Here is a 23,058-nt window from a genome sequence, read left to right as displayed (position 1 = left end):
TTTACATTGCCTCCAGGATCCGGAAGTTTATAATCATCAGACACCCAGCCTGGGCTACCATAAATGCAAACATAGTAAATACCCAGTCATACAACAAACCACTGAATGTGACGGAGATAAATTAGTCACCTCATTTAACAAAGCAGCATATTACAAGTTATTTGCTGTATTACGATTAGCTAAAATCCCACATACCAGATGAGTTACAGTAAGTCAGCCCCATCACCAATGAGAAAAGCACACTAAACTCTCTTGTTTGCCTGTCTTTTCAAAAGGTTCTGTCCATTCAAAGGACAGAATACAAGTAGTAGGTATATTCTTTGGCCTTGAGCATATGAAATTTCTTCAGCTCCCTATTTATATTTTGCCTTTCATTTGTGTCTTCTTCATAGAAAAGGCAACTTACTCATGCTCAAGAATTAAAAGCCTCAGACTAACACTGTCTTCACTCAACAGAATACGGCCATCTTCTTCCTTAACTATAAGCCAACAGGCTACCTACCAAGCACATCTGCACTATACAAAAGTCATAAACAATTGGCATGTATTTGTGTCTATAAGTGGACCATAATTTAAGTACATTTAATCATGTCAAACAAAATGTTTTGTTTGACAAGCAGTTTTTAATCATGTCAAACAAATTCATTTGGTGAACAGCTGTTGCATTAAAAGAAAAAAAATTAAGCTAGCAACCTACCCCTATTTAATTTGTTTTCTTTCTTGGGGATCAGATATTTAACCTTTTTTGAGTCCCCTGTTCTGAAGGCTTGAATCTATAATTTTATTTAGTTGAAAAATAAATGTTCATTCTATTGACTTTAAGGAAAAATACTCTCAACATCAATAAACTTATCTTCCTCAGGTGAAGCTCTATCTAGAGCACCTGCGTATAAAACAAGACCCAGGAATATTTATCCTTACCATACACAGAATCATATACACTTACATATTTCAGTAAAAGCAAGCAAAGTCAATCTAGCAAAGTATACTACAAAATACTTTGAAAATAAACTCTGGTTACGTTTCTAAAAAAATGTAAAGTAATTGCAAGCATTTTATATAGCATCAGCAGTTAAGGCAGGTAATGGATAGCAACACTGATGCCAACAACAAAAACACCTGGTTGATATTCTTCCCCTTTTGATTGGCATACTTCAGCAGTTTTAAAAACTCAAGAATTTCCACAAAAATCAGTTAGAAAAGCTTTAATAAATTTGCTTGTATTTACAATCTAAAATTAAAACTGTCCAATAACTGGTTTTGTACACTTAATTTCTAAGCTGAAACATGTCTCTCCATCCTATCATTATCTAATTATCTGCAATTCATCCAAATATTAACTACAAGAGTACCTGCCTCCTTAATTTCCTTTTTGATATCTCTCAAGGGCAGGCTAGTGCAACAATGTTAATAAAAATCAAGCTGAAAAAGGAAAGGATCTCTGCTATTCTTGGGTTTTATCACTTCCTTAAATGAGTCATAATAATTATCAGATGCTATCTGTTTGTCTTTATATGAACAGTTTTAAAATGCATGACTGGTAGGGTATAGTCATCTGACAAACAAAATGAAGAATTTACCACCAACAGTAACACCAACTGTGGCTATTCACCAAGAAGTTTCTCATTTCCTTTTTCGTACACGAAGTCTGTCTGGAAATATGTTTGACATGTTAAAGAAACATGCGCTTACATAATAGTATATCCTCACAATAGTGCTGTACAAGCCAAAGGAAAAAAAAAAGCAAAAAAATCACTAGCCTAAAACTAGCAGTAGTTTAAATACAATCTTTCCAATAGCTTTTTTTTAAATAGAAATAAAGAAGCAATAAATCTAGCAGTAGTCTAAATAATCCTACCTTATTGTTTAGAATGCTAATTAAAGAGCTTGCAATCAGTTCTTTGACTTCACAAGTTAGAGGACCCACAGAAGGATTCCTTCTTTTAAGTGTTCTTTCTGGGGAGCAACTAGGAAAGAAGATACTCTAGTTTTATCTAGCACTAGTAAGCACCAGTAACATTATTCAATTAAAACCCCCTCTATAAAAGAGACAGAGGTGAAGACAGTAATTCCTAGAACATAGACCGAAGCTGTAGTGTTTCCACTTGCAACAAGTTACGTTTACAGAAACCACAGAGAGAAAAAAAAAAGAGAAGAAAATTTAGGCTTTTCAACTGAAGCATCTCCAACATGGCAGAACTGTCTCCCCTCTACGTAACACCATTTAATAAATACCTCATGAAGTGTTTCAAGGTAAGGGAAGGAGACGTATATTATTACAGGCACATGACCTGGCAAAACACAAACATGAAAATCTGTTGTGTTTAATCCCTACAAGCTGAGAAGCCAAGAAGTTATGCAACATCATCAGCCAACGCAACAGCACCAGCCAGCTAAAAACATTAATGATTATTATTAATGAATAGCTGCCTTGCAGAAATAGCAGTCATTACAAGTAAGTTTACAATATTGGAGTTGTTAAAATAATACTGACATGATGTGTCTATCAGAAACCAACTGCAAGTAGAACAAAACATTCACATAAACATGTGAGCTTTTAATCTAGACTGTGAACAGAACTAGATGGTAAGGCTTAATAGTTTAACATAAACATGGGCACAGCACATCGCCCAGGGCTCAGCCAAGAGAGTCAGATAACAGATGTCACAGCCGTTCACAGCACAAAGCTACAAAGGGCCCTGAACACTACTCAAGATCGTGCAACATGTTACAGGCTGAAGTCTCCAACACCAGCTCAAGCAACTGACCCTCACGCATCAGAGATCCCAACTCCAAGAACTGCACTGGGAGGATGTCACCATCCAGGTGTTGAGCTACAGGGAGCACCCACTGCTCCTCCCTGGTGCTGCTGATAGCAGTGGCCTCATCTGAGGGTCGTGAGCTATCTTTCAGGTGCTGAGTGGCCAGGTAAGAGAGATGCAGGAGGGGATGAACACACTGCACAACAGGGAAGGTAAGCAGGAGGTCCTGGGAGGTCTTCTGCTTGCTGAATAATGTTTTGGAAAGACTGAGGCTCATCCAATCCTCAAACTATTGCACTTCCCTGCTAAGCCCTACGGACACCAGTGACACTTCGAAAAAGCAATTACTGAGCAAATCAGGAGTGACTACTCAGCACTGCAGGCAAGGGTGAAGAGGCCCAGGTGCTGTTTCTCAGTCTCTCCAGTGAGAAGCAAAAGGCTCAGGGCAGAGTAGATGCATCCAGAGGGTCAATATGTGGTTATTAGCTGAGCTTTTACTGCTATGACCACAGGAACCTCTTTCAGGAACCATCTGACAAAGTATGGCAAGAATATCTTTGCCACCAAGCGCATTAAGCTTGTGAATAAGACTTTAAACTAGGCATCGTGGAGAAAGGTTGTCACACTTAAGAGAAGTGAAGACATAGGGAACACATGACAGAAGGCTCTCACACTTCCCTTTTGAAAGAGGGATGTCTGGGGGCCCATCTCAAGTGCTTGCACACAAGCGCAGACAGCATGGGAAGTAACAGGAGGACTTAGCCCATGCACAGTTGCAGAGCTATAACCTCACAGGAATTACAGAATCACAGTGGGACAGCTCACATGGCTGGAGTGCTGCAATGGATGGATACAAGCTCTTGAGAAAAAACAGGCTGGAAAGTTAAGGAACATGTGTTTCAATCTATGCAAAGAGCTGGCTACAACAAACACTGCTTTGCTTGGAACGAGTGACAAGACAGTCAAGACCTTATGGGTAAGGATCAGAGAACAGTCCAACATGGGTGATGCTATGCTAGGTGACTGCTACAGACCTCCTGATCAAGAAGGGGAAGAAGAAGCAGTCTTCATTTGAAAGCTGGAGGAAGCTCCACAATTGCAGGCCCTGGTACACATTGGGGCCTAAAACCACTGCTATCTGCTGGTAAGGTGTGGTCAAGCACAAGCACTCCAGGTGATTTCTTGAGTGTGTTGAAAATGATTTCTTGGTGCAAGTGATCAATGAACCTACTAGTGAAGTTGCTCTGCTGGACCTGTTGCTCACAAACAAGGAAGAATCAGACAGAGATGTGAAAATTAAGAGTAGCCTTGGCCGCAGCAACCATGAAATTGTGGAGTTTAAAGTCCTGAGAAAAGTGAGAAAGACAAATAGTACAGTGTACAGTGCAAGACCCAGTACATACAGTTACAACAGGGCACTTCAGGAGAGCAGATTTCAGCTTGTTCAGGGATCTTCTTGGTAGAATCTCATGGAACACCACCATGGAGGGTGACAGGAAAGCCTGTGAGAGCTGGCTGATCTTCAAGGACAACCTCCTCAAAGCACAAGAGGGATGATTCCTGCATGCAGGAATTCAAGCAGGCCTGACAAGGGACCAACGTGAAAGAAAAGGGAACCTGTGACTGAGCTCAAATGCAAAACAGAGTACATGGAAGGTGGAAGCAGGGGTGGGAAGAATATACAGACGTTATCTAATCATGCAGGGGTGGAGTTAGACAAGCCAAGTCTCTGCTGGAGTTGAAACTAACAATGGATGCAGAAGGCAATATGAAGGGGAGAAAACACATCTTAATTTTTTTCCTCCAAAACTGAAGTTATACAACAGAAAATAGATCTTTGTACAACAAGGTGTTATGCACGTTAGCATCTGCTATACATCCTTGTCTTACAAATGTAAGAGAAAATCTGAAGAATCAGGGCTTCTAAATGTGAACTGGAAGTCTGATCAGTTAGCAATAAACATGATTTACCAGCTGTACTAGCTTACTCAGAACCCTGTCTGAAAGAAAGGAATCATACATGCTTCCGCTTAGCATGACTTTTGAGATCCAGAACACAGCAGCCTGAATCTCTTGACACGGCAGCAGAATTTTTGCACTGAGAAGCAATCACATTCCAGAAATGGGTACCAAACAAGATTCTATCACAACACCTCTATGAACACAGGTTTGCTTTAACCTCCTTCTGTTCTTTGGTAACAAAGATATACAAACAAGACAGCCTGATTAGACATTCTCTAGTCTTGTGATTATACTCCGCTAGTGAAACAGTCATGGTGTTCAGAAGTGGCACCTTTTGTTGAAGCAAATTCTTAGCTTTTTCTAGCAAAGAATAATTGATATCATTACCCTTGCCATAACCTAGGTATTTACAATCACTTAGCTGTCTTTTTCTTCACCCCAAAATAGATCCCAGTCAAGACACAGCCAGCATATATTTAGTAGACATTAGTCATGGAAAATGCAGAGGAATCAGTCTAGTGCAACAATGAGCAGAGGGCGGGGGGGGGATAAAAAAAAAATCTTCACTTTACACTTTAGGGAAGCATAGTTTTTCAAGACATGCTGTCCATATACACACTCTTAGTACACACATGCCCTGATAGTGAAAAGATAGTAACAAAAAAACCCTTAAGTTTTCATGTGAGTCCTCAGTTCTCCCCACCTAAAAGCAGACCTCAGCTAACATCTTCAGTAGTATAACTGTACTGTAGAAGGAACAGTAGCAGAGGGCAGAGTAGGTCAAACAGCAGAATTCCAACACACATCAGACGGTGGTAATTCCCCCTTCCTCTCTGCAGCCTCTGCCCACATGCCTCATTCACAGGAAGCTCCAGTTTGTTTGGAGGAAGACCCCAGAAAGTCTGTTAAATTGGAGCAACAGTTTGACAATAGGTGCCCAATCTGGGAACTTCTGCTGAAGACTCTCTTTTAGTTAAAAAAAACTTCAAGTCTGTTCTTAAGTTTAAAAATATTTTGGTATTTCAGGTCACTGTCTTAGCCATACTGCCAACATGACAAGTCTAGATGCCTTCCAGCACAACTACAACTTATGAAAAATATCAGTACTCATTCTGTATCATTTGTAGAAAATTTAAACTTCCAATGAGATTGAATAAGTAGACAAAAAAAAAAAATCAACAAAAACTGAGTCACAAGAAATCTCAAAAATCTCTCACAGCAGAAATCTGGGGAAGAAGACAACGCACCTATACCTCACAAAATACCATGTATTGAGAGAGTTCAAATTGAAGATTTGAGTAAAGTCCTACTCTTCAAGTTGACACTGTGTTCACCAAAAATAATCTTCAGTGCTGAAGACTTGAAAGAGTGGGAGAAAGGGAAGGTCTATCAGGTACATTACTAAGTACAAATGCAGGGGCAGTGTCAAACGCTAAGAAAAACATAAAAATACCTTTTAGAAAAGTGGATGCTGAAGAAGGATACAAGATGATAGAACAAGGACAGCATTGCGAATACTTCTGCTAAAATGGGACTTGCTAGAATTAATAAGCCGGGGGTGTTTCAAGGTTATGAAGCACTTCAGCATTGCCGAAATAAAACAACTTGTGCCAGTATACCCAAATAGGACAACCCTTCCATTACATAGCTTTGAGTCAATTTAGTTTAAGGCACTGAAGTAGGAAAAACAAAAATCTCCATTCAAGCTAACAGCCTTTCCTGGGCAGAAGTCACAAGAGCATCCAGACTGTCACATACAACACTACAGATCAATATTCCAAAACGTTACTTCAGGCAACACAAGGTGTACAAAGGCTATAGAGCTCTACTCACGTGACACTGGACAATTTACAGAGTTAACTAATTCCCATAAAGCACAAGCATTCACTCTTTTTTACAAATTTACAAAAATGGAATAGCCTTCCTGCTGTACAATCCTGGCACTGTTACTGGAAGAATAAAACGTTTAGTCTTCTCTGTAGATAAAGAAATTATAGAATAACTATGAGCCATACTCCAAAGAAAAAATGATTGAAAAGACTTCAGGAAAGTTTTCAAAAAACTTACATAAATAGGCATGCTGATATGTAACTAAAATAGCTCCATCTACTGGTTAAAATATACATTTCCTTTGTCATGACATGCTCTCTCTACTGAAGCAAATTTAACTCCCAGTGAAACAAGGAACTCAGAGGATGCCAAGCACAAACCAACACAGATTCTTACACAGGTAATCCCTTCTAATAACCATTGAGATATGCTGGCAAGGTAGATTTGGGATGCTTGCATAATCGATGTTTATTCTCAGTAACACAAAAAGCAGCTTCTAAGATGTCAGGACGGACTTTTTAAATGCAAATGTTGTGCTTCTTTAAAAATAATGTAATATTGTCACCTACTGCTAATTGTGCAAAAGTAAATTTAGAAATACATATTTACGAACATTGTAAGATCATCTGCAGAAGAATCAATAGTCTCATTTTTGCATTCAGATATTTAGTGATCTACAGGGTTAAGTAGCTTGTGCTGCTCTTCTCCATCTGCTTATTTACAGAAACCTCACTTGAATTTCACTATTCATATCACTATTTCAAAACATTAGCTAGACAGCTATCTTAATTTTAGCAAAAAATTTGAAATGTCCCTAAACTTTATCACTCCAGAATATGCTATACTAAAAGCATGACAGTATTCTTTGGAGACCTTCCCTAGCTAAGTTCAAGTACATTCAAGTTAGATACTCTGTATTTTATCAATCACTAGTTAGAGAGCAGCTCTATTTACTAAGTACTACTTCAGGGCCACTAAAGATCTTGTGTATCAGATATCCTTGTGTAAAGGATATCAATATTCAAAAGCCAACAGCCACCATGGTGACTTGTCTGAAGTAACCTACAGAAGCAGATCAATCACATGGATACAAGGCAACAACTACTCAACTGAGTATACCCTACAGCAGATAAAACTACTGCAATGAAGCCTAATGAAAGTTCTCAAGTAACACATCAAGTTTTTGACAGCCATGGTAACTTTTTAAGAACTGAAAAAGACTGCCAGCACACACACTTACTAGCAGCTTACAGTACTCTAACCCAAAGGTCATCAGTGACATTGCTCATAGCCCCCTGCACAGTGCAAGTTGTACAAGGTATGCACCCTACCCAAACAGCACAATACAGAAAAGCAGCTTGTCTCTCAAGTCACAGATTCAGGTCTGCAATGTTGCCAGACTAGTAAAATTCTCTCTCATCAGGGCTATTTAGCTAGGGCACTGCCACACCGGTGTAACTGTATTGCTTTAACTTGCGGAGAGCATGTGTTCTTCAGCCAGATGCCACGAACTCATGGGGGAGGAGAGTTCCCTGCACAGTCCTCAGTTATGCAGTACAAACATACCCTCAGTTACCCTTGTCCAGCCATAAAGGGAAAACACCGGTTCGAGCTTACTATGTTCATACAAAAAAAATTTATACGTACCAGCATAAAATTCTTGGCGAGACCTGTCATTTGACTTACTATCACAAAAGCCACATGTCAAAGAAGGTGGCCAATAATCACACAAAACAACACTTTTCAATATTTAATTTCTAAAACAGTAAGTCATCCAAGATACATGGAAAGATATGAAGCAGTCAATTCTGTAAAACTTTGTTCTACTGTACTGATGCTAGTTACATTCTTACATATAAAGTACCACCAAGGTAAATCAAGACTTCTAACATATTTTAAAAGGAATTGTTTCAATAACCACCTAAGAGAAGTACTACATAGCTAGACAGTTACGAAGCTATCTGAAATGCAGTAACTTGGACCAAAGCTTAGTTCAGAAACCATGTATTCCAGTCTAGCTGTCACCAAATACCTGGTTCTCCCTTGAAATGCATTAATGAAAATAAAGTCATATTTAAGATTTTTCTTGAAAAGAAAAAGCACTATTTTTGATTATTAAACTGTTGTAACTACCAGCAGATTCTGACAGTTGGGGTACTTCTCCTCAATTTGTGTATTTTTTTTACTTCCAGTGGTTCTGACATCTGTTACCCTACTCCTACAAGCCTTCATGGGTTTTGTTATGGATTTGAGAGGTTGGAGTACCAGACACTACCCTGTTGCATTAAAAAGATGCATCAGGATAAAGGAATGGACAGACCCCATTGAGGCAATGATGTGTGTTGAAGTGGGCCGTACCTGAAAGAGTCTTCAAATGAAGCCTGAAGTGAAAGCCTAAAGCTGTCATTGAAACACAACCACTGTTGAACAGGTAAGTCTAAAACTCACCTGATAACGTGCATGCACAGCTGTTAAAAAATAAAGTGGTAGCCAACCATGTAGCCACTTCAGAAGAAGCACAGGGACACTAATGCCCTCTTCAATGAGATATGGCAGACCACATTACTTTAATGCTTTGATTAGGAAAGCCAGAAGTAGAGGCCTGGAAATACGCCCTTCTCCAACAAGAGCCACTTTCAGTTCTATTACCATCTACAGTAGAATAGTGATAAAACCAGATTTGTTTCATTGAAAGAAAAAGACAACACAAGAAAGGATAAGCCCATTACTTAGACATACTGCATGGTCTACGACCTTGTGAACATTTTATGATATACATGAAGTAGTACCAAATACTAAAGAAAAAAAGTTTCCATCTACTTTTTTCTTTTTTAAGATAACATAAAGTATTTTGAAAATATTACCTGCAAAATACCTATAAACAGAACCGCAATATACGTTCCTTTAAATGCTACTTAGGGCTGCTGCAAAGAAACCCACCAAACCATCCGGTAACGAACAGCATAATGACAAAAGTTAGAAGCTACAACCAAGATCACTGGTACACAGCATCTAGCATTTTAATACCATCGCTGTAACTGTCAAAATCACCACTGTATAGAAAGCAGCATACTAACATGCTCCACTTATATTTAAACGAAAAAAGAATGACAATAAGTAGCTATTGAGGGAAGAGGAAAAACAAGACAAGCATACAACAGCTCCTCCTTATACTCTCACAACCTCCAGCTACTTTCAACTCAGACTTCCTGAGGCTGTTGCTCATCCATTTACTAACCTCAATGTTACCTGTTTTCCAATGCTTGTCCAACGTCCCCTTAAGTCCACAAAAACTTCTTGTGTATACATTGCATAGCAAGTATACCTGTGAATTCCCTACACTGAGTGAAGAACCACCTCCTTTTGTTTGTTCTGAACCTAGCACCTAACTCTGATTTGACTGTATGCCTCCTCTTCCATCTTCACCTGCTCTCTCCACAGGAGTTATATAGAGCCTCAATATCATTGTCCCAACATCTCTACTAGGCTGACAAGTCCTAGCCTGTTCAATCATTTCTCATCTAGGAACTAATTCGTATCTCATTGCCCTCCAGTGAACTTTTTCCAATAATGATGCATCTTTTCTAAGATGAAGGGCAGAACAGCTTACAGTATGTAAGGTATAAAAGAACCATGGATTTATGCAGTTACATATCTTTTTCCGATTGTATTCTTTACTCATCCCAGATGTTCTAATCATCATCTGCTCTCTGGTTGCAATAACTATATCAGGCATTTGTTTCATCACCCTCTTCCGACTTTCAGGTACACACTGCCACCAAGCAGTCCCCTCAAAATACCAACATCCTAAACACTCGATGATTCTGTTCTTTAAGACTGGACCTAAAATACAAAACAAGCAAGGTTAAGGGGTGTTTTATACTTTTGATGAAATAAGTCCTGGGGGGGGAAGGGGGTGACTGACAGAGGTGCTCCTCCATACGAGAAGCACCAGAGCTTACTTATTATATAGCTAATACTATATAAACACAGACCCACCTAATTTACCAACATTGGAGGAAGAAGAAAAGGAAGCATTAGGGAGTTCTGTGTTTGATCATGCCTCTGCATTTTTAAGCCGCAGCACTTCAGTTCTCAGATTTGATTCACACTTTCTACAAAGTCCTTTCATCTTACTGAGACATTTATTTCTGAAAAAGCTATGCACGTGTAAGCAGTTTCAGCAAGCTCTACTAGCAGGAAGGTGGCCTGTACTACCAGAACCACAGGATTAGAAAAACTAAGTCAAGCTGTATTGTCAAAAATACTCGTATTTTGGATTAAGTAGCTTTTGTGTATATAAAATTAAACCTCTTGCATACAAAAACCACAACAAATCCAACACTGCTATACTATGTAATTGCCCAAAGATCAGCATGTCCTGTCTTCTCTTTAAGCTATTTATTTCACGTCTTCCCTAGAAATTTTTTTTCTAGTTCCTACCAATCTTTCCGCTCTCGCACTTTTCTAACCGTTTCAGTTTTGTCTCAGCTGCAGTTACCTCCTGAACACACTTCGGCACAAAAGTCAGGCTCCTGACTAGGCGTTGCTGTTACGAAGAAACCAAATTGAACCACTCCACTGAGCACCTCTGTTCAAAACACCTACATCAAAAATGACCATGCAGCAGTATAGCAGCTTATGCATCTGTCCCAAAAGCCCCTAGTTAATTTCTGTTTCAGCAGAACCTAAATGACTTCTGCCTGGCCTGACAAATGTGCTCTGGGCACGCTGACTTTCATGAAGTCTGCAATCCTCTTTTCATTTGGATTCACCTGAGGGCAACCATCAGCACCTTCCACTTTAACCCCATACACTTGAAGTCCAAAGCTTTTGCAACTTGCTCCATACAGCCTAGCATCTCTTTACTAGATGGGAGTATTCTCCTGCCAGCTAAGAAGAGATACCTCCTACAGAGAGGCAAAGTAGTTTTAACATGAATTAAATCTATCAAGCAGTCTGCTTGTACCAAGAATTATCTTGAACAAGCTAACATGAATTGGGAATGTGCCTTTTTGGGACAGAGACAAGAAGGCAGAGAAGCGGTCTAGAACAGATCTACAAAACCTTTATTGGTGAGCATATACGTTAGTTTCTGAAGCCAACGTACAAAGACTGTGATAATCCAAGGAATTTGCAAAATTCATGGAACTTTGAACCACTAAGTTACCAACGCTCCCGTTACAACAAAGGAAAGATACACTAAACATACTGATGTCACAGGAAGCTAGCACTTCAACAGATTGCCAATTTTACCAAACGCGACTAAAGTCTCTCCTTGAAGAGTAGCGGAAAGATGATGAAAACTCACATGCTTTCATTCAGTGCTATTTCTCTGTCCGTCGCAGCATTCTTTGTGTCACAAACTACACAGCCCTCCTCTTCAGGCACTGAAAACAAGTCGCTGTGCAACACCTTTTTGGAAAAGGCCTTGAAGGGGAACATCAGAGTGAGGGCTCAGAGGCTCATTAACAAAATCCAGACCTTGAGTCATCTGAAGGGAGGGGAAATTACAACTCTGGAACCACATGTATTTTTCAGTAGCACAGGAAGCAAGGCTACACATGTCTGCTTCACTTAGCCACCGGCCCGGGAAGGAAATGAACGCGAGCTCCGTAGTTTCATCCATCTCCCCCCACCAACGCTCCCGCCCCCCCTCCCCCGAAGACGAGAAAGCCGCTGGGGAACCGTGTCCACCACCTGACCCGACTCCACGGCCGGGCAACATGAGGACGACAAGGGGAAGCTCGCCGCTTGCCATGTGTGCGCACTTCTCCCTCGCCCAGGAACTCGTCAGCGAGCGGGGCCGGGGGCAGGGAGAAAGGCGAGGCCAGGGGTGGCCGCGCCGCCCACCGCCGCCGGCACAAGCCCCGCGGGGATCTCACAAAGGAAGGGGGGGGGGGGGGAACGGGGACGGAGGGGACGGAGGGGACGGAGGGGACGGAGGGGACGGAGGGGACGGAGGGGACGGAGGGGACGGAGGGGACGGAGGGGACGGAGGGGACGGAGGGGACGGAGGGGACGGAGGGGACGGAGGGGACGGGGCGGCCGCAGCCGCCGAGCGCACGCCGCGGCGGCGCCTGGAGCTCAGCAGCGGAACAAAGGCTCCGGCCCCGCTGCCCCCCGCCCGCTCGCCGCGGGGGCGGGCGGGGGGGGGCGGCGCGGCCGCGCGCACGAGGCCGGCCGGCCGGCCGGCGGGCACACCTGCGCCCTCCCGCCCCGCGGCGAGAGGGGCCGGGGAGCCCCGGGCGCTCCGGTACCTGCGGCGGCGCCGCCGCCGAGGGGTGGGGGGCCAGAGGAAGGTCCCCGCCGCTCCCAGCCCCGTCCCCGTCACAAAAGGGGAGTGGGGCGGCCCCGCGCACGAGGCGGGAGGCGCTGCCCCGCGGCGGCCCTTTGTGCGCCCCCCCCCCCAACCCACACACACCCCCCGCACCCCACCCCCGCGTTACCGTGGTGAGCAACGGTCTCATCTGCTCGCCCGCCCGCTCCTCTTCCATCGCGGCCCCGCCGAGATCGCCCGGGAGAGAGACGCGGAACGGGAGGCGGACGGCGAGCCGAAGCCGGGGCTGGGGCTGCGCGGCTGGCTGCCTGGCGGAGGCGGGCGGCGCTGATGCCCTCTGGACGGGGCGGCCGCGACTACTCTGCCGCGCCGGGGGCCGAGCCCAGACCGACTCGGCGCGCCCGCTCCCCCCCGCCCCGCGCGCGACCGGCAGCGCCACCAGCCAATGGGAGGGAGCGCAGCGCCTGGCGCGTCGACGCCCCCGCGCCGCCGCGGCCCCCCGGGGGCTGGCGCGGCGGGGCGGGGCGGGGCGCGGGGCGCGGGAGGGGGCGGCGGCGGCCGCCGCACGCGGAGCCGCGTGGCGGGCTGCCCCCGCCGCGCCTCGGCCACCTTCCGCGCGGAGGCCGGCCGTTGGCGGGGCGCGCCAGCTCCGCCTGTCGGAAGGGCTCGAGACCCGGGTTGGCGGGGCCGGCGCCCCCGGCGCGGGCGGGCCGCCGGGTCGGCGGCGAGCAGTAGCGCTGCCGGTGACGGCGGCGGTTTGACGCTGGCCTCGCGCAGCACCCCGTGTCACTTGCTGGTGACTTCTGCCAACGCTTTTACCGCGCCAGCTGAAGTCTTCCATGCCAGGTGCCTGCCTCGGGCTGGGGTTTTTTGGAAAAAAGTAACCAAAATAATTCAGCACTTCCAAAAATAACATTACTTGCCCTTGTATAAATATTCCAACAGTCCTTTATTCAACAGGCTGGAGTGGGGACGGTGTCAAGGTTGTGCTTTTGGCTGCCTCTGTAAAGCCTCGCTCCAGTAAAAGTTTTTAGAAAGAAACGGCTGTTTACACTTGTCTAGCAGAGGTAACTTTCGCCTTGTCTGCTGCCCCTGTGAAGACGGCACCCTCCCTGGGCACGCTGAGGTCTAAAGCCCCCTGTGCCAGTAGGACCGAACACGCACGTGCGCAGCCGGCAAACCGTCCCTTCGTGCTTCCTACGCTTGGAAATCATCACCCTTGGCATCATCACCCTGGGGCTTCTCCTAACTACACCCACTCTAGTTTGGGGGGCAGGGGGAGTTGTATGCTGTTGCCCCTTTTTCCACCCTGAAACCTTGCCTGGCCAGACTAGAAGGCAGCCCTTATTTGCCCAGGACTTCTGGACCCAGTTGTCAATGAAGCTCTAATCCTGTAAATGCAACGAGTTGACGTGCCCCGGCGGGGCAGAGGTGCCACGCAGCTCCACAACATGTGCGATACAGCCAACACCCTGGACCGCTTTCGGGATGGTTTGGGCTTAGGGCTTACTTGTTACATACAGCACGGGAACTCTGAAAGAAAATATCAGTGACTTCGCTGCAGGCGCAGTCCCAGCTTGTCTTCTGAAAGTGACAAAGTCCGGATGGGTCACTTGAAGAGAGGCACAGAGATTTCAGGATCAGACTGGAATCACAGGAGATGCAGTGTAAAAGAGAAGGCGGGCTGACTGACGCAGATATAACACGGTCGAGACAGATCAAGGCAAGGGCATCAGAATTAGACTGGGTCTCAAACAAGCCCCCTCAAATGGAGACGAGAGAGCTGCTGGTCTTATCAGTAGCTTTAGAAGCAGCAAATGAAAGGAACGCGTGCATCAGCAAACACCGTGCTGGACTAACACTATAAAAGGAGGCTCTGCAGAGCCCACAGACAAAAATGTAAACCTGTCTGCAGAGGCAAACCAGGCCTCTCCGACTGCCTACCAGCAGGAGGCTTAGAACAGCTTCAGAGACCCACTTGCTTTGGAGGCTGGCCACAGGACAGCAAAAGGCTCTCAACCTTTGCCTGAGCGTGCGCAAGAAGAGCTAGTTGGTGACCAGTAGTCCTCTCTGGGCTTTTCAGGAAAGGCACTGGCAGAGACAGGTGAGTCTGCAGATGAAAATAGCTCACTGTTTCTCTGAACAGAAGCAGGTGTCCTGGAAGGAACTGCAGGTGTACACGCTGTTGGATGGCACTGGGCACAGATCAATCCTGGCTGTAAGGCCAGAGCTCCTGACCCATACAACTCGGAGGAAGCTTTCAAATTAATGACTTGGCATGGGTCTACACCAGGTCACTATAACCTGTACTTTGAGGAACATATCATTAGTGTAAGCTACACCTGCCTAGTTGCACTGAGGAGAGGAAGTAAGGCAAGCTGCATGGAACTGACTGAACTGGGAGTAATCTTAACACGTTCTTCAATCAAAGATTATGACCTGGATCAGGTCTGAGCTGAGTTTGAACAGGTAATAGACAGAAATAAAGCACTGTGCACAACCACCACAAAAATAATAGCCTCGATATGAAGTGCCTTGATATACCTGCAGTGTAACTGTGACCTATTCTGCCCTTTCCTCTTCCAAGAACAGTACTGGCAGAGTTTCAACTCAGATAAACCATGGAAAATGATCTCGCACTATACAGCATGGGTATAATGCAGATGGATTGTAACTTCAGGTCCCACATGATTAGTGCTAAATAGGTGTCTTGGGAGGCAGATCACAGAGGTCCTCCTTTGACATTGGGATCAATACAACCCATCTTCACAAGCATAGAACTTCTCCATTCTCAGAGGACTCAACCCAGAGAACAGTAATATCTAACCTAAGGACTTCCCATAATGTGCAGTAAACTACAGTATTTGGTGAGGTTCCTCAGGGGACAGCAGACAGAGTGTTTCTAAAAACTCAGCCAGAGTGAGAAGAACATTTAGTCCATCAAAAAGGAGCCTACTGACGTGAATGTCAGTTAGGTTTTTGCATTAAAGGATGTTCCTTTTCCATTATCCTCTTGATCTCTGAAGAGGGATCTCTGACGAGATGCTCTTTTCCCTGGCATCAGAGAATACCCAATAGACAAATCAAGGCGCAGTAGGCCCCAGCATTCGTTCATCGCACTTCCTTTGGCACACTATACTGAGAACAGTATCTCCAGGTGAACACCCAGTCATTTGCTGAGCTGAAAAACTTGTTTGTTCACTGCATTCCATCTGGTCACCATAGGTATAACTATAGCAGAAAAGGCCAACCTAGCTTCCCCATGCCATGCTGCCTGAGTGAAAAGAAAGTGATCCCTCTGTTCACATCAAGTTGACCAGAACTTCATAATGTTCAAAACCTACCTTTTCCCAAAGCCGTTATTGAAATAGAAACAGGCCAGCTTTGTGCATATGAGCATAAGTGCAACTGTCACTGACACACCAGATGACATAGGAAAGGAGATGGATAGGGCTTGTGTGGCACTGAAGAAGTGGATCATCAGTATTTTTAATAAGATAATGTACCTGATCCACCGAGAGTGGCCTGATGGTGCTTTTCCTCCACTCCTCTTCCTCCCTTTCCCCCCTCCGCCCCCACACACGTTCTCGGACATGGATGGAAGAGGCAGAAATTGTTGGATAAGCCAGATGTCTGATTAGGAAATTGCCTGTATCCTTAAGGCAGAGCCATCAGTGTTGGCTTTACGCTTTACTCTCCTGCTCTTTAATTTCTTGCCAACTGTCAGGCACTTACAGGGCTCAAAGGAAGGAACTTAGGGGCTGATAAAAGCACCTTCCATCCAGCCTGACACCAGCATCCGATCCACTCCAGTCGTCAGCTGCTCTGGCAAGTATGACCTCTGGCAGGAAGTTACCACAGACCTCATGAACAGGATTAAAAGACAGTGTTTGATGGCATAACTGCAACAGCCATTACCTCTACCAAAGCAGACTCTTTCTCAAGGTTTTTGCTGTTAATACTGGCTGTTCTTACAGGCTGACACAATATCATTAATGAAAACATTGGCAGCTTTAATGGTGGGGAGTACCTGGTGCAGGTACTCACAAGAGGAGATTATTTTGGGAGCAGTAGTGCCCCTAAGAAGAGCCATAAGAATGGTGAAGGAAGAAAATGCTAGAAGTCAGTATTCCATAGTCCTTGTTACCTTTTCTCCCCAGAGAAAGCAGAAATTATTTCCACAGCCAGGACAGAGCCTCAGACTGAGGAGCCACCAATGGAAAGATAAAAGGAGAGAGGGGCTGAGGGGGAAAAGAAGATAAGGGGAGTGGCCCTTCGTTCTCACTAGAGCATCTGATGCTGGCAGAAGCAAACAGAAATTCAAGAAATGAAATCACTGTGTGAGGGGGAGAGGGATGCCATATGCAAACAACTGGTTCTTACAGCTGCACTAGAACAAAGAACTTTTAATAGGAGTAATAAAAGTCAAACAAAAGGGATAAGGGCAAAGAGACACAAATAATAGTGCAAACAATCACGGGTACAGAAGGCAAAAGAAACACCTGGGTAGGGTGAGACGACTGGCTCCAAGCAAAGAAGTAGAGTAAGCTTGGGGAGAAAGATGCTGATGTCTTGGGTATCAGAAAGGTAAGTATCAGACGTTAAAAGGGGGCTGGGGGGAAGAAGGGGTGAGGAAAGAAACACACAAACTAGAGCTGCAAAAGGAGAAAGAGGCATTCTGGCCTAATGCTCTTAAAGACAAAGAAAAGGGTCTAGGGAGTGAACAGTTCTCTGCTAGGAGGCAGAGTATAACAGAAAAACTGAAGAGTCTCAGGACCCCTGCCAATGTACTTTCTACATTACAATTTAAAAAAATGAAAAACTTTCTCCTACGTGGTCAAATAAACTGCATTCTTTACATTCTAGGTACCTGTTTGCCAGGTTCAGACTGCAAAAAAGCCAAAGACATTTGCAAGTAAAGCCAGAAGATATTGCATTTTAAAGATGAGTGTTATGCAATACTTAACACTTAAAAAAAATTACCAGTTGCAGGGGTCTAAAATTGGATACTGAAGATTAGTTGAAGCTCTTGACATTAGTTGGCTAGCCATCTGCAAAAGAATAAATACCCCTTCCCATACTTGTGAAAGCTGTCATGAAAGTCAATGCTTATAAAACAATCAGACATGTGAAGCTGAATACTAGTAAAAAGCACAGAAGAAAAATAATAGTTTCACCCCCAGAGCAGTAAATAATAAAGTAATAAATACATCCTAAGTCTGCGCAACTAAGATAAAACACTGAGAGGTTGTTCATTAAGTAAATGCTGTCATATTTTGTGTGCTGAATGCAGTAAGAATGGTCTTGTGAAAAAAAACAACAAACTGAAGCAACTGTGTAAATGAACACCATCTCACAAGGCACATGAACAACAGGGTCAAATCAAAACTAATAGCAACCTGCATTCTGGCAGATCCTAAACTAAGATTTACAAGTGTTGAGTGCTTGTCTCCGCACAGCTTGTGGGTGTAATATTAAACGCAAAATCATGACTAAATATTTATTGTATATTAATATGGTCAAGGATCAAAGTTATTCTTGTTTCTTTCCAGAAGATTTATTGTTCTATGCGGTTTTTAAATGCTTATGAAGAAATAATCACAGGCCTGAGGAGTTCATAATCTAAAGCTAAGAAAAAAAAGCAGACTAGAGGACAAGTGCAGCATGTTTGAGGTATACCAAAATTACCAAATTCCAAAGTTGAGGCGTAATCAATACCTCTCCGAAAACCACTTCTGTTGTGATTGCCCTCAAAAGAGATTTCAGTGTAAACAAAACAGTGATGTCACCATCATTACAGTCACTAGCTTGAATGAGTACAGATTCAGATGAGTAAAGTAGGTTTGAAAGGTATATAGCAAGTCAAGACAGGTTACTTAGGAAATAAAATCAGTTCCACTTCATTTTCTCTCCTCAATTCTCCTGTCTTTCAGGAGATCAATTGTCTTTATGTTTCTTTTTTCTTCCACATAAAGAGAAAGTAAAATACACATTTTAAAACAGATATGTGTTTGAGCTGTTACATAGTTCAAAAAGAGTTTTTAGTCTAGGGAAATTTGTTTCAGTTTGTCTTTAAAACAAGAAAAGAAAAAAATCTACCGCTTAATCATTTTCTGGTATGTCACAATACTGAAATCAGTACAGACCTCTGACAGAAGGAAAAGATTTACTAGCTTCAGTGTATAGAACCTGGCCATTTTGGAAGGCATGGTCAGAGACTATGAAAGGTCTCTAATAAACTACCAAATGTCTTGATTGTGTGTCCATCTATTGCTATTTATCCCTCTTTAGTACCAGCTTTACTCATACACAGTACCTACCTTGTCTGAATACAGTAACACAAATAAGGAATTCAGCAATTAACAGTAGCAGCAGCAGACTTTAAAGAAAATTTTCAGTTAAATTTCTATACATATGAAAATATATGCAGCTGATTTTTAACACAAATTTGTATTTCTTCTCCCATCCAGGTTGTGTGCGACATCTAAAATGCAAGAAATTTCAGCCCCCTATATAGAAAAGCAGTGAAATCCATCCTCAGACTTAATCATATGTTTAACGCTCACTGGATCAGGGCGCCAACTCAGCATCATCGTGGCCAGCTTACTACAAGAAGAGGCCTTCCTGACATTCCACCTTCACATTGTTTAGCTCTATGGTAGCCATGATATTTACTTTTCCCTAGGACAAAGAAAGGAACAGCTGTTTAACTTAAAAGACAACATTGGCACAATTTAGGCTGGAAAAAGTTTCTAGACACCAGCAGAATGAAGGTCTAGGGACTCCTTTTGAGACAGGTCTATGGCAACCTTGAGAAAGCAAGAAACTACTTAAAGATAGACCTTGAAGTAGTCATTAAGGAATTTAACATGTAAATGCCTGCAGTAGGAGAGGACTCTTCCAATAAAAGCTTCCAAGAAGTTCTTTCCAATCCTGTGGTCTCACACATTTCACAGCTGCACTTGTTCCTTGTTATCTATATAGGCTCTCAGTGTAATATTTTAACCTCACCCATGCAGGCCTTCACTTCATCAAAATAATCAGCACCCTTTATTACAGCACTACTTAGCCTAAAGTCCGGAGTTTAACCTTCAACCCCTTCTTCAGCCAGGGAAGAATATTAAAGATTAGTCAACTCCTGTAAAAAATTTTCACATGCACAGAAGGAAGATACCAAATAAGCACCAAAGATACTCACATATCCTGGGTTCCAGGTAGCTGAGGTAAATTGTGCAATATGGGACACCAAATCTCTTTTCCCATAAGGCTCTTTAGATGATCATATTCTTCCCACACAATTTCTCTTCCATCACCCCAGGGAGTTTAATCATACCTGTTGTGATGAAAAGCCAACTTCTAAATGAGTTTGGACACCCTCTGGACTCAGTTCCAAAACACCCAATTAACTACATGCCAATTACCTACATACAAAATGCCTTCAGAGTTGGCATTTCTATTTCACAATGTCGTACCACAAGGTCTTCACCTAGGATCTGGTGACTATACCTTTAAAAGCAGTTGTAACATCATTTTCCTTTCTCTCAATAGTCAGTTTAAACATAAAAGCAGGGGGTAACTTTTTATCAGTAGAACCATTCTTTACTCAGTACACTATCAGTATTAATTTTTGTTTATGAAACTATGTAACTTGGCTAAAAAAATAATAACAAAAATAGACACTATATTCATGTAATCACTACCTTTCTGAATGAAGTATCTTTACTATGTACTGAGTTTTCAATTTGCTGTTGTGGTCTTTGCTTTCTGACCAACAACGTAGCCAAAAAGCATGTCTAACTTCGGATACTTTTCTCCCATATTTGAGAAGTTTCAGCTCTTGAGAGGTAAGGTACTTAGGGACAGAAAACAGCGACATAACAAAGTCATAGTCCTTTAATATTTAAATAAATCATTATTATAAATCAAATTATAATAAAATATTATCTAATTACCGATTGCAACGTGTGTTACTGAATTTCATCAAATTTATTAAACATTGCCTTTTCCAACTCTTATGTTCAAGCAGAACCCTATATATTTCTATTTTCTCCACAAGAGTTAGGAAACCTTTACTTTAAAAGGAGAATTAAGCAAGAAGATTGGCATTGGCAAGAATATACCAATAAGACAGCGAGGCAACTCTTTCACTCCTGGCCTCCTGAGAGAGAACAGATTTGAATGTTGCTTCTAACAGAGCATGGAAAGGATAGTGAAAAATGTGTTTGTTGATGAAGGACATGACTGATGCAAATGAGGTTACACGTCCCACTAGGCACAGCTTTGTGATATTTTGGGGGAGGAAGTGGGTGGCCTACTTTGCTTCCTCCCTCACTTAAAGAGAAATACTTACTGCATAGATCATCATCCCCACTATCTCCAGTTTTCTGGCACTGATAGAGGAGCATGGATATAAGAAACATTTATTTACAAGTCAAATTCATGTCCCACATTTTGTTATGTTGTAATTAACTTTAAGACAACAGTGCTGCTAATGAGCTGTATGTATTCCCTAATGCAAATCAGATTAGGAATTACTGACGATATAACCTCCTCATGAGGGGACTGTTGTTGAAGTCCCTTGTGTAAATGCAACTTCTAGAAAGTTCAAGTCTCCTATCTGAGACTTCTAAAGACTAAATACCATAACAATGTACTACATTAAAATTCTCAACTGAAAGGAAGAAGAATCAATGGCAAATTTAGCTGCATCGCTCAGGAGATAAAGCAATTACAGCACAAATCCAGAGATTACTGTCCCTCTGAATATTTTTCTTAGCAAAGATGACTCCTCACAAATCACCAATAGATAACACAAAACAAAGTAATACTTTCCAGGTCCTTGTAATCTGATCTATTCTTGTATCTTTTTTTAATGAAGAAGCGTTCATCAGATTGTTCTAAGAGGTGGGATGTCCGCAGAAGGGTCTAGAAAAACCAGATCACAGTTGAATATTTTCCCGAGCCACTGTCAAAGTACACTCTTGTTCTTGTCATTGAGGACTCTTCCACGCATGTGATTTCTATTCTAATGACTGACTTACTCTATTTCCAGTCTGGAAATCGCTGTGGCACAAATCCCACCCATTAGTCAGTTTTGGGCAAAGAAGCTATGAGGGTTAGAGCAAGAAGAAAGCAGCCAGAAATGAGAATGGCCAGCTAAGGAAAGCCAGGTACAGCATGATCTTTCTCAGTTCCTAAATTGCTGTACTCCATTCTAGAGGATTTACTGAGTAAGCTGGCAGTGTGCTTAGAAGTGATGGCCCCAGGCCATCACAGTGAAAACGGAACCTGCTACCTGCACTTTCTCAGCTATACAACCTAAGTTCTTATAGTATTTATGAAAGGACCGAATAGTAAGTAAATGCTATCCAGGACAATTGTTCCGTCAACAAATGGAACACATGTTTGCAGCACTCTGGTAACTGAGTAGGAGTCAGATTACATCCCATCAGCCAGCTGGGAAGCTAAGTTTTCCCTTGTGATTGCGAACCACCAAGTTGTTTTTGGCATGATACAAATAGCTGTGTCCCTGACAGACATCTAGGCACTGAATTTCCAATTATGGAGAAGTTGCATTTAAGAGTTTCAGATCTGAATTACGGACTTCACATTAATTCAGCAGCTATTACAAAATGATTTGCCTGTCAAGTTACAGGCCAATCTGGGAAAAAAAAATTATAGAAGTTCAGCAGAAGTTTGCTATTGTACTTCCATTTGTCTAGCAAAGGATTAAAAATGCCTATAGCCAGACCACATAGATTTTCAGTTTTAGTAAAATGTAATTATTTTATCTCAAAAGTGTCTTTTTCTGATTGATAGATTGATATTAGTGGGGGAAGAGGTGAGAAAGCAAGTTGGAGTCTATCCATATCAAAATTTAGGCATAAAAGATAAAGAGCTGCTTGGATTTTCCTCCTCTGAATTTGCAAAATTAAAATTTTATCCTGTCTCCCCATCTTCAAGAATCATCTGGCTGTACTGACACATTCAGCTTCCATGCAGGTGCTTTCAAAATTCCTTTGTACTGTGAGTTTCATTTCTTGTTTATTTCTTACTGCAAAAAGTTGTTCTGCACAGCTTTACAAGTACATGGGATAGACCACACCATCTTTGTGCTGCTAAAATGCTCTTTATACTCTTCACAATACTACTTCTTTACTATGGTCTATTTTAAAGGTGCACTATAGTTGGACAGTCTCAAATTCCTGTCTGATAATAGAAAAG

The 23,058-nt window shown here is 42.8% G+C and overlaps 1 protein-coding gene across 5 annotated transcripts in view; it reads right to left on the bottom strand.

The window, feature by feature from the left end:
* The window catches only part of SLC4A7 (solute carrier family 4 member 7), a 98,078-nt gene extending 84,867 nt beyond the window's left edge, over positions 1-13,211 (bottom strand). For 3 of the 5 annotated variants that reach the window (XR_008236740.1, XM_052797650.1, XM_052797667.1), the window contains exon 1: positions 13,004-13,207. Coding sequence is in view for 4 of the 5 variants with exons in the window: in XM_052797650.1 (XP_052653610.1) it covers positions 13,004-13,051 (48 nt within the window). In the remaining variant the exon portion in view is untranslated. Of the gene's footprint in view, positions 1-13,003 lie in introns of all 5 variants that reach the window. The other 2 variants (XM_052797683.1, XM_052797674.1) reach the window with 2 other exon arrangements.
* Between the last annotated feature and the right edge of the window lie 9,847 nt (positions 13,212-23,058).

Source organism: Harpia harpyja, chromosome 1 (assembly GCF_026419915.1).
Source record: "Harpia harpyja isolate bHarHar1 chromosome 1, bHarHar1 primary haplotype, whole genome shotgun sequence".
In the NCBI taxonomy this organism is placed as follows: domain Eukaryota; kingdom Metazoa; phylum Chordata; class Aves; order Accipitriformes; family Accipitridae; genus Harpia; species Harpia harpyja.
Note: the sequence above shows the minus strand (reverse complement) of the source record. Positions and strands in the feature narration are given on the sequence as shown.